Source organism: Lepisosteus oculatus, chromosome 19 (assembly GCF_040954835.1).
Source record: "Lepisosteus oculatus isolate fLepOcu1 chromosome 19, fLepOcu1.hap2, whole genome shotgun sequence".
NCBI classification, from domain to species: domain Eukaryota; kingdom Metazoa; phylum Chordata; class Actinopteri; order Semionotiformes; family Lepisosteidae; genus Lepisosteus; species Lepisosteus oculatus.
This window is the reverse complement of record NC_090714.1, coordinates 11517405-11529679: the sequence shown is the minus strand read 5'-3', so window position 1 is coordinate 11529679 and position 12275 is coordinate 11517405. Positions and strand designations below refer to the sequence as shown.

The following is a 12275-nucleotide window of genomic DNA, read 5'->3' as shown; positions in this document are numbered from 1 at the left end:
TGTGCTCTGACCTGATGAGCCACTGTCCGTGGCTCTGATAGAGACGTTTAGGGAACAGCACGGATCAAGCACAGGAGGTCATGCAGTTCAGATCAGTGAAACCTGTGGGAGGGTGTTAGTGGAGTGGTGGCTCGGTGGCTCAGGATCTGCGCTTGTGGCTGGAAGGTTGCCGGTTCGAATCCCGCAGCCGGCAGAGGAATCCTACTCCGTTGGGCCCCTGAGCAAGGCCCTTAACCCCAACTGCTCCAGGGGCGCTGTACAATGGCTGACCCTGCGCTCTGACCCCAAGCTTCTCTCCCTGTCTGTGTGTCTCATGGAGAGCAAGCTGGGGTATGTGAAAAGACAAATTCCTAATGCAAGAATTTGTATTGGGTTAATAAAGTGATGTTGTTGTTATTATTAATCCTTTCACACTGCTTGCACACCAGGTGCCCTGAAGTCCTACCTGCGAGAGCTGCCCGAGCCCCTCATGACTTTCCAGCTGTACGATGAATGGATACAAGCTTCCAAGTAAGGCTGTGCACCTCCCCTGCCTCCGTTACTGCATCGCGCCGGCGCTCCGAATTTCTGCTGCTGGCCTGCCTGACCGAGCAGTTTCGGAAGAGAGAGCTCCGGTGACCCCCGACCTGTGACCGCAGGCGCTGAAGCCAGCATATCGATTCGAAGATCGACCGCGCCCGCGGCCGGCCTTCATTAAAGGGGGACGTGCAACGCTCTATTTATGTTTCGGCGTTAGAAAAAATCATCACAGATGAGTGCATTTCATTCTGCAATAAATGGCAAATGTAAACTAATAAAAGTGAAAAGTAACTGGTAAAACCTCCAATGTGCATCACAGAAAAGACAAATTTCCAGGTCTGCGCAGAGCCATATTCTGTGATTCAGACCTTATTACATTGTAATCGAGCAGGCTTGTAAATACATCTCTTTTAATCCCATAGAAATATTGCTCTTGACTTCAAGATGATTTTTCCGACAAATACTACTTACTTGTCAACTCTGCACGCAGATCATGTCGGAGCGTTTCTGCGGGGAAATGTCTCCTGCACAACCTGTCCTTATTCGCTCGTACGTCACATTACATCAGTCAGCACAGTGACTAGTGAGCAGGAAGGGCCGCCTCACGTCCCGATTCATGGGAACTCTCGTTCTTGTCCGTAGCAAGACCAGGGATTGTGACAACGTGGCAGTTTAGAGTTACTTTAACAACGTTCATGATTTCGTGCTTGATTCGAAACTTAACAGAAAATACTTCTGTCCTGTCAATGACTTTATTTTGTTACCAAGATTTAATGACCTGTCTGAGAAATTGGGACAGCAAATTTAATTGGCACTCCTGTGTGTGTTTGATTGCTTTATATTCATTTCGGTAGCCACCTTCATGCATAACGCACCTTATGCAAACAACCCAGTTTATAAATAAATATCCCATATTATGTATAACATGGCATATCCAAATAACATTTATTATGCAAATAACAGGTCTTTCCATGCAGTTCTGTTTTGTACCATTGTGCTTTCTTGAAAAAGGGTTCCCTGAAGTTATGGTTAATTAATAAATTATAGTCTCTTCCATTTATCATCCTAAAGCTCTGATCATTTTGCTGGGTTGCTGTAGGAAGTGATGAGCGATTGAAAGATATGTTGTTTTTTTTTCAGCGTGCCAGACCCGGATAAGAAACTCCAGGCTCTGTGGGTGACGTGTGACAAGATGCCAAAGAGTAACAAAGCCAACTTCAGGTAGCTTGAGTCTTGAGTCATGCTGTGAACAGTACAACAGTGCCCTTCTCTGCACAGGCTGTAGAGGGCATGCCTGAGTCAGATAGGTCATAATGGACCATTGGACTGCAAAAATAAATCTGATTATACATGTCAACCCATGTAAAGTAAGAAAGAATAAGAGACCACATGAATGATTGATCACTGGGAAAAGACTGACACCTCACAAGTGAATTAACTATCCCCTAGCACAATAATAATAATAATAATAATTGCTTACATTTATATAGCGCTTTTCTGGACACTCCACTCAAAGCGCTTTACAGGTAATGAGTACTCTCCTCCACCACCACCAATGTGCAGCCCCCACCTGGATGATGCGATGGCAGCCATAGTGCGCCAGAACGCTCACCGTCTGCTATCAGTGGGGAGGGGAGCAGAGTAATGAAGCCAGTTCATAGATGGGGATTATTAGAAGGCCATGATTGGTAAGGGCCAAATGGGAAATTTGGCCAGGATGCCGGGGTTATACCCCTACTCTTTTCGAGAAACGCCCTGGGATTTTTAATGACCACATTTTTTTAATGAGAGTCAGGACCTCGGTTTTACGTCTCATCCGAAGGACGGCGCCTGTTTACAGTATAGTGTCCCCTTCACTATACTGGGGCATTAGGAGCCACATGGACCACAGGGTGAGCGCCCCCTGCTGGCCCCAGTAACACCTCTTCCAGCAGCAACCTTAGTTTTTCCCAGGAGGTCTCCCATCCAGGTACTGTACTGTAGGTATTGTAGGTACTACAATAACAATCTTAACCCTGTGCTCTGAGTCCTTTATATCTCTTTAAAAACCGATGGATAAAGGAGGAAGTAGATTTTGTTACAAAAATAGCTGAGGATTTCCATGACTGAAAACAAAACCAGTTTTACCATAAAGCCTTGGCTAACTGACTAAACTTTCGTGGCCACAAATGCAGATTCTGTTCTAAAGCTGCAGAGCGACACTGCATGTTCACAATTACTGTCTATAAACAGAAAAGAGAAGCATCAGTCATTTAACTCCATGTGAAAGTAGGACATTTTTTTAAGAAGTGTTTTTTTAAATATAAATTTGGGGTTGCCAATTTTAAGGTTCAGAGAGAATGAGACACTTAGACCTGCTCTTGCAGCAGGCCCACCTATAGGGCCATCCATGGTGTGACAGTGCCGGAGGCTCCATAGTGCCTGTCAGGAGAGTTATTGCCTGTTGATCACTGATCGATACTTGCGAATGTGCCAAAAACGTAGAGGGTCCTGGCCACATAACATCCATCCTTCCCTGGTGAGTTGTTGTTCACCAACAACTCCAGTTTGTGGAGGAATCTGTCACAGACTACCAACATCTGGGCCATAGAGAGTAACCTGCGTTCTAAGTTAGATGCTCAATGAGTCATTCCAGAACCCTGGTTTTGAACAGTTTTTCTGTGGTGCAATGCGCAAGATGACTCATCTGCCTCTTCTCCTTGTTCCAGGTACCTGGTGAAGTTCCTGGCCAAGCTGGCCCAGGACAGCGAGGTCAATAAGATGACCCCCAGCAACATCGCCATTGTCCTGGGACCCAACTTGCTATGGGCCAAGACTGAGGGGTGAGGGACTGGGCAACTAGCAATCATCTGGAGGGAGATCAGAGTTTTTGCAGTGGAGGTTGTGGGGTTAAAGGACAACATCAGGCCTAGCTCCTTCTGCAAAGCTTTTGCAATGGGTGTGCAAAGGGGAAAGTCTTGCTTGAGCTTTCTGTTTGTGTGGCCTTCTGTGCAAACAGAATTTATTAAGAGAAAGGAGGTCTGCCATTATAACTTCCCTTCACCCACTTACTAGAAGATTATTTCTTTTTCATTGCAATTGTAGTTAAGTTGCCGTCGTTTTGCAGAAGTGCCGGATAGCAAATACTGGGTGTTGGCACACACAATGTCCCGGAAACGGAGCTGTCAGTCAGGTAACTTTCGTCACAGTAGCAGTTGCTGGCAACTCGAACCATCTCTCTCCATGCACAGGAGCCTGGCTGAGATGGCAGCTGCTACCTCGGTCCATGTGGTAACGATCATTGAACAGATTATCATGCACGCCGACTGGTTCTTCCCTGAAGGTACTGTACTTCCCCTGCTAGGAGAACTTTATTACTGGTGTTGCCCTGCAGTGTCTGATACTGAGTCTTTTCACCGGCTTTTACCCTGGCTGTCTTATTGGCTGGGCTTCGTTTTCATTCAGCGTGATTCCCAGGAACCTTAAGAAGAGTGTACTGTTGGGTTTTACCTGTATAGAAGAAAAAAATGGAACTGTTGGCATGCGTTTCACTGGCACAAGAGTTCCGGTTCTCTTTCAAGCTGGCCTTGAAAATTACTGTAACTCTCATTTGCTTTACGATCATGTTTTAAAAGCCTCATAAACGTTGGCAGGGCTGTGTTTTGCAGACGTGTGACCTTGTAATTGTTGGGCAGTTTTAATTCTAATTTGAATTCTTTCTAGTTTTAATTATCCAGCATGAAAGCCACTGATATTGTAACAGAATTATCGCCTTAAAGATACTGAGTGATGATGGAGGTGTCGGCCATTCTCCAGGTTACAGCTGCAGGGCTGCAGGAGAGTGTAAACGTGTTGGCTCTCTCCTCAGAGCTGGATTTCAATGTCTCTGGGATGTTCGCCTTGCCCACGCCCCCTGCCAACAGCACCAACCACCTGCCGGCGTCGGACTTTGACCCTGGCACGCTGGAGAGGAAGAGACCGCTCAGCGTGGCGGTGACGGAGGCCGACCCGACCCGCAAAGACAGGTATCCGGTCCCAGAGAGGCAGAACCCAGGAGCCTCCTCACGCCCAACCGCAGCCCCCAGTTCTCCAGCTCCTTCAGATGGCTGCAAGAGCTCTTAAATAACTCTGTGTTGTGCGATTGAGAGAGATACTGCTGAAGACTGAGCGCTGATGGGTACTAATAGAACCATTAACCTTACTAGCATGACTAGACTATAACCCAGTAGTGCCCAAGCAATGTGAATGCGATTCCGTAGCTGCTGTAGTTGCAATTCAGATGGAGGTTGTCTGTGTTCGCTGGCCTTGTCTTGCTTTGAGTGTGTCATTTCCTACAGGAGGAAGGTTCTTTCCACACCGCCTTGTGTCCACAGATCCTGTGAAGGACAAGCAATGTGCCGCGAATCCCCTTAACAGAGCAGGCCTTTCAAAGCGATCCATGTGGGCAGGGTCTTTTCCGACTCCTGCAAACAGTGACAGTCCTTTAGATTAGAGCATCACATAGAGCGTCATCAGACAGAACATTTCTTTCACAAATTCTATTACACAAATTGTAAATTGGTGTATTGTTTACTGGCAGCATGCGTAGCATTAAAGCAGATTCATCTTAAAAACGAGAGCGCCGATATTAAATATGTTGCACATCTTTAGTGAGGTGTGTTTATGTGTATTCACATTACGGTAGCATTGCATGTGTCTTTGTCACTGGTAACGGTTGGTTAGAGTGCAGGTCTACTGGAAGCTAGTCCCTGCAGGAAAAGTGACAGCTGACTCGATGCATTTCAGGCCACGCGTCATTACGTGGCTCTGCCACCAGGTGGCGTACACTGCAGTCGTCTTCCCTCCCCGTCACCTGGGCCTTGTGTGTCAGCCTGCAACTCTCATCATGGCCTCTGTGTGTGTGTCTCCACTGTCTCCCTCTCTCTGTAGCCCTGCTAACAAACTATTGGACCACACTCCGCGTAGAAGCGGCACTCTTAATAGGAAACAGCACTCCTCGCCCGCCTTCCAGCCCCCCCTGCCTCCGGTCGAGGCTGGGGGGGGGGCCCTGGCGCAGCCCGTTGCCGAGCAACAGGCTCAGCCAATGGGTGTGGGCAGTGAGGCCGGCCCCTCAGGCTCGGCACAGGGTGTGGCGTCAGGGGCCACATTCCAGCAACCCCCTGCCCAGCACTGTGAGGACAGCAGGTAAGGACTTGGGCGCCAGGTGTTCAGCGCCACTCCATGGCCAGCGACGGCGCTGCACCAGTCATGAGCTGATGGGGTGAAAGGACCTGCGTTCGGTACTTTTCCCCCTTTCGTGCGTCTCCCCTTCAGGAACGCGCGCTAAGTGCCGGCAGCGTTAATCTTCACTCGCACACGATCGGCATTGCTGACAGTTCAGTAGGGCAAGATCAGCAAGTTGTTTAAAAGCTATATATATATATAAAAAGTCCCATTGAATTTTAGACTGGATAATGAAGAATATTTTAATTGACTTAATTGATTTTTGTGTTATTGTTTTAGAGGAGAAGAAAAAATTTTTTCAACAAAGCTTCGTTGAAGCAGTGTTTCAGTAACATTTCCCTTCGAAAATGCGCTTCCCTTCGTGGGCTCGAACGAAGCAGGTTTCTGTTAGATTGTGTGAGGAAAAAGAACCGTGTAAGTGCACGGTGCAGAGATGAGGTTGAATGCGGAACTAGGTAACAGTTGCTTCCGATTTTGGTTGCTTCCTGTCTGTCTGGTTTGTTACTCCCCTGATCCCATCAGCTCATTCCTGGTCAGGCTGTCGGTTCCACCAGCAGGAATCGGAAAGACACTGCGGCTTCCTCTTGTTTGCTCCTGTGGAGAAATCTCGCCTCTTGGTGCACGTGTGGCTGACGATCGTGGAATCCTGGCTGATTTTAAGAGTGGAGGTTGGCAGCGTAGTCTCTGCACCTCCTCTCTCCCTGCACGAGCCTCTCCTGCCCCCCCCTCCCCGCCTGCAGCTCACATTCACCTGCATCCCGATTTGCAAGCTGGGGAAAAATCAAGGCGCTCCGATCCCAACGCATGCCGCCGTTCAAATTCTCCATAAGCGATTGGCAAGCTTTCTTTCAGACGAAATCAACGTGCGATTGCACGATTGCACGATTGTTTCTGTCCGCGCTGAATTCGCACTTTGCGGGAGCCCCGTGCGAGTGGCAGGTGCTGCAGTCACGTGGGCCCCTCTCTGCTCTTCCAGCTCCCCGAAGGCGAGAGAACCGGCCTCGACGCCTCCCCCGCTGAGGAACGGGGCCGCAGGGGGGGCGACGCTGACCCCCAGCCCCGGCGGTGGAGCGGGACAGCTGACCGTAGGGCCCCCCCAGGCGGGATCGCTGGGGCCCAGCCCTCACATGGTGCGCAGAGGTAAGAGCAGAGCCGTCTTGCGGTGGTCTTTTGAGGAGCTGGACCATGCAGTCCGGGGGAAGCAAGAGAAATCGGGGAGACGGAGAACGTTGAGGGTCCAAGTGGAACGAATGGGGTCTTTGCAAGCTGGATGGGTTGAATAGGAACCAGATTACCGCTTACTGGTCTTATACAGACGGGTTTAGGTAGTGCCATCGGTTTAGTCTAGAAGAACACAAGCAATTGATCTAAATCAATCACGTCATCAATCAAGCCGGGGCGGTGCAGTAGCTCTGTGGCTGGAAGGTTGTAGGAATCCGACTCCGTTGGGCCCCTGAGCAAGGCCCTTAACCCCAACTGCTCCAGGGGCACCATATAAATGGCTGACCCTGCGCTCTGACCCCAAGCTTCTCTCCCTGTCTGTGTGTCTCATGGAGAGCGAGTTGGGGTATGCGAAAAAACAATTAAGTGATCTGATCTAAACTATAAGATAATTGGAAACTAAAAGGGAATTCAGAACACAGGACAGGAAATGCGGTTTTACGCAATGAGTCAGGTGGGAGAGGCCCGAACTCTTGGCTCTTTTAAGAGCCAACTGGATGCAGTTGTTGAGATTTGATTAACTACTATACTGTTAAACCTGCAAGGTGGACTGATTGGCATCCTCTCGTCTATAACCGATCTGACAGAGACCTTAAATTACAAGAAAACGCACTGTGGCGAAGTTCTTCCACTTCATATGTCGTGCATAAGTATTTAAATGTAAATGGTTAACAGTCTAGTCAGCACAAAACTTAAATATGTGTCTATGAGCCATACAGTAATAATAATCAACTTTATTTTATATAGCGCCTTTAAAGGTGGCTTCTCAAAACGCTTTACAGAATGACAACAACAATTTTAAATAATAAAAAATACACAAGACAAACACGATGCGAATACGCAGGGGAGACAGTAGATGGTGGTACTAAATACTGTAGGAGCAGAGGGGTAAAGATTGGACCAGTTCAGTAAAGGCTCTTCTAAAGAAGAGGGTTCTGAGTCTGGATTTGAAGGAGTTTAGAGACGGTGACTCTCTGATATCCTAGGGGAGAGAGTTCCAGAGCTTGGGGGCAGAACAGGAGAAGGCCCTGTCACCCACAGAGTGTAGACGGCCTTGGGGGACAGTGAGGAGACCAGAATTAGAAGAGCGAAGGTCGCGAGGTGGGGAGTAGGGCGATAATAGCTCAGACAGGTGCTGGGGTGCCAAGCCGTGGAAGCATGTATATTTCACATTTATTAAATTGATCCCTAATTAATGATCTGCCCTCGTCACCTTTACAGCTACAAAGAAGCCGGCGCCGGCCCCGCCTAAGCCCGCCAACCCCCCTCCGGGACCAGCCGCCACCCCGGCTCCCAAACCCGTCTCCGGCCACCCCCCCTCCAGCCAGAGCTCCCCCGCCCAGCCCGCCGCCCAGCCGCGCAGGCACTCGAGCAACCAGCTGCCCATCCAGGCCCCCAGCCACCCGCCCCCTCAGCCTCCCACACAGGCCACGCCGCCCCCCCACCCGAAGGCTCTCGGGCAGACGCCGGGGGGCGCCGGCGAGGCGGGGACGGAGAACTCCCCCCCCAGGACCCCTACCCCCCCCGGCACCCCTCCGCCCCTCGCGGCCGCCCACGACACCCACCAGCCCCCCTCTCCCTTTCAGTCGGGGTCTCTTCCCAGGCCCCGGCCTGTCCCCAAACCCCGCCACAGACCCAGTATCCCCCCGCCGCCCCAGCCGCCCACTCCCGGCGCCAGCGACAACAACGCCAACGGCATCTGCAACTCTGCTTCCAAAATCATCACCGGTAAGCCAGCTGCGTCTCTCTCTACGTGCGGTCGGGGTTGGTACGTGGAGAGAGCTTGATCCAGTATCCATGCAGTGAGCAGAGGCTTGAAATGCACATTTCAAGGATTAACCATTGCGTAAACCTTAACTAATCGATAATCAGATCAGTTATGCAAGAACAATGGTGTCTTCTAGGAAATGCAGTACATGCACTTTGTTCCGTCTGCGTACAAATGGTATCGGTGTTAAAATAGCATCTGCTTGTCCTGTAGCTGCCTGAAAGCGAAAGTATTTCTTTCCCCTTCGTTATGACCCGCAATTGTCGTATGAATCTGGTGCAGTTCAGGCGGGGCTGGACCTAGCCGGTCAGGACTTGCTTGAGGAAAAGCGCTAAAAGACTGTGCACACCTTCAGGAACAGCCGCAGGCTGGCCGTCTGTGGGACGGGGTCTTGTCCGACATGGAGAACTCCTGCTCTGAGCTCGAGCATGTAAACGTGCCCCCCCCCTGCTTCCTGTGATCCAGGGAAAGAGGTCTTTGCTTCAAAAAAGGGGTTGGCATTGCCATACAAAGTACCTGGTGCCCATTTCCGCGATTCTTGGCTTTGCATAGGATTTTCGATGCACAGATATTCTGAATGCATAGGATAGCCAGTCGCTGCATGCATAATATAACATCATAACGTCCTGTAGTGTCTGTAGGAAACCGGAGTGTTTTAGAATAGTGTATGTGCCGTGCTGTCATTACAGTGCCAGTCACTCACACCACGGGGAGGAAAAAAGTTTGATGTCACGGATCAGTTGGGTTCCATGGCAACAAAAAGCAGAGAAACCACTTTTTGTAACTCTAAGCCTGAAATGTGAAGCTGCCAAAACCGCATCTTGTCCCCAAACTTGCTTGTTAGCTTTTTTTGTTTCAGTCTAGAACCATCTTGATGAGCACAGTGTACAGATGCTTCAGAAGTGTGGTTCACTGACCCCTTCTAAGAAATGTGTGTTAAAGACCGTATTGGGTGAGCTGGCTAAACAGCCAAGCAGAATAGAAATGCAGCTCTCCTAAACTGACTTTCTTAACAGGACGCAGTACAGCACAGTGCCAAATTGGAGGGAAAAAATGGGTTAAACCTGTGATCAATAATCCACAGGTGGCAGAATACATTTTTTTAGTCTCTCCATCCTGTTCAGCCACCTCTCTTTCTCTATCAGTCAATAACATTGTGCAGGTCAGCGCTGACTTGGGATTATCTTAATACACCTCTAATTGTCATTAATTGTGCACTAACGGCCTTGTCGCAATACTTCCACAGGTTGATGATCTTTCCAGCAGGAAGGTTTGTAATGAGACACTTGCATTTGCAGTTTCCAGTGCCCCTGCTCTGAGCTCTGTACTCCATGTGTTATGTTACAGCAGCCTCTGCTGTTCTGTACATGCTTGAGGCATTTTGCTTGCAGTTGAACTGTTGTGTTTACATTGTCCACCAGGTACTTAACCTCCGTTTTTCATTTTATCACCAAAAACGCCCATCTCGTTTATAACCCATCTACTTTTTGATTGCTTGAGAGCCATGTTCATACCATTAACCCCCATTGAAAAGCGGACATGAGATGTGGATACATTTTTTCTCAAGAGTTAAATGCAAAGAATCAAGCACAACTCAGGAAAAGATGTGGAGCAGTAAAAGCAAAACATGGCAGTAGAGGAAAATGCCACTGTTTTCCCTTTACCATTTAATGCACAATCACGTTCAGCTTCCTTAGCAATGCTTGCACGATGCCAAGATCAACAGTGTACTGGCTGTTTACTCCTTTTTTGAGTGGATGTGCATAATTAAATCTCTCATCACAAGGGTATTTTATTAAATGGTCTGCACCAAGCAGCCTAGGACTTCTGTGACTCATTTATGGTAGGGAAAACCCACAGCAGCACTTGCATAACTCCCTGCTCCCCATGTCCCTGTTAAATTGTGTATTGTGGCTTTAGGTTTGCAAGACCTAGTAGTGTGCTATGGTTTCTGCCAACTCTGGTGTGCATGTTGTTGATAGGCCTTTGCAATAGCAATGCATGCTGCAAAACCTATTGCATCAGAAAATGTGTTTTACTGTAAGAAATGAGAATGAAACAATGCCCACGTGACCCTCTTGACTTCTGGCATGCATCGCAGCTCTAATCCACTGCACTTTGACATTGTGACTCCTGGCTTTCATTGAAGATCAATGTAAAAGGTGCAATGTCCCTTAATTTGCCTGGAGGATTTTAAAAGGTTTATTGTGCAATCAATATCAAGGTCAATGTTTGCTTCATGGTATTTTTTTAGGCCCTGCATGTTGTAATTTGGGTTAAGGTTTGAAATAAAATGACCTATTCTGTCTACAGAACTAAACAAGACATTTCCTTTATAACTGGTGAAAGACTACAAATTACCATAGAACACTCAATTATTTTAAGTTCCTCTTCTGGAGGGGGGAATTCAGTTCTTTCCCCTCTTCATCTGACTGAAGTAGTTGAAGAGATGAATGCATGTGCTTTCAAATATGTATAGTGGGCAACTGAACACGAAGGCCAGTGTGCAAAAGTCACATTTTAATACTGTTCTTTATTGTTGCTCTTGTTATTTACAATTACTGCTTTGGAAACCTTTGTTTCCAGATGACATAAGGAACGTAGGGATGTCGTTGATGTGAATGCATTCATATTTAGAGGTGAATAAATATTAAATATTGCAGATGTCTGACCTGCCATTCTAAGAGATGATGTTGGGAGGCAGGCTATGGTAAGCACACAAGGCACCTGATTGGCCAAACAAGTAGCCATCCCTGAATTGCGCACACTGCTTCTCTGCCTGTTAACCCCAGTGCGTGCTAACCCTGCTTGCCCGCCCTTACTAACGTCAATCATCTCTGGCTGTGCGAAAAGCCCTGTTTGCACAGACACTTGTCTGTGCAGACTAACTGCTGTTTGTCTCAGGTTCCTGGAATGTCCCCTGCATACACACTGTGGGTTTGTACAACATTACCTTTTTTTCCTTTTAAAAACGTGTTGTTTTTTTTTAAACGTAGAATGCACCTTTAAATTTGAGTCAAGGATATCGTCTTCATTGTCAAGTTAAAGATCAACCTTTTCCCAATGTGACTTGTTTTTTTTTTTATTATGGGACCGTTTTGAGTACAGTGATATGTAGTCCTTGTACTCCAGTCAGGATCACTCACATCAACAGTGCTTCATACATGGTGGAGGTTCATAACCGAATAACTAACCTAGATTCATGCTGAATAACTATCCTAGTGTGAGCTGGAATACTGAGGATCATACTGCTGCTGAGGCGTTTCACAAACCTGTCTAGGCCCACTGTCACATGGAGCTCACTCTTTAGAAACTGTGATCTTTGTGTTAATTATTCCAGATATGAATGTAACAATTACAGTAAAATCAATTAAAAGAAATGGCACATTAGTAGAATTTGCAGCAGTGGTATGATATATTCCAGTATGGAAAATACCAAGTTGTCTTTGATGAAGGAACTTCACTTTAGCCTTGTACAGTACATCATTCTAATTCATTTATACTCAAAGTGTGGGCTGGCACCAACGTATTTTCCATTTCACTAATGGGATCAGTTGAAAGACTG

General features: G+C 47.7%; 1 protein-coding gene across 9 annotated transcripts in view; it reads left to right on the top strand.

Moving 5' to 3' along the window:
* The window catches only part of LOC102689544 (rho GTPase-activating protein 17-like), a 60674-nt gene that overhangs the window by 46088 nt on the left and 2311 nt on the right, over positions 1-12275 (top strand). Inside the window, exons 12-21 of one of the 9 annotated variants that reach the window (XR_001480021.2) lie at positions 429-510; positions 1660-1740; positions 3228-3341; positions 3750-3841; positions 4367-4523; positions 5428-5682; positions 6698-6861; positions 8164-8670; positions 9957-9980; positions 11374-11420. Coding sequence is in view for 4 of the 9 variants with exons in the window: in XM_015360337.2 (XP_015215823.2) it covers positions 429-510; positions 1660-1740; positions 3228-3341; positions 3750-3841; positions 4367-4523; positions 5428-5682; positions 6698-6861; positions 8164-8670; positions 11374-11381 (1460 nt within the window). In the remaining 5 variants the exon portion in view is untranslated. Of the gene's footprint in view, positions 1-428; positions 511-1659; positions 1741-3227; positions 3342-3749; positions 3842-4366; positions 4524-5427; positions 5683-6697; positions 6862-8163; positions 8671-9956; positions 11648-12275 lie in introns of all 9 variants that reach the window. The other 8 variants (XR_011182704.1, XR_011182703.1, XR_001480020.2 and 5 more) reach the window with 8 other exon arrangements.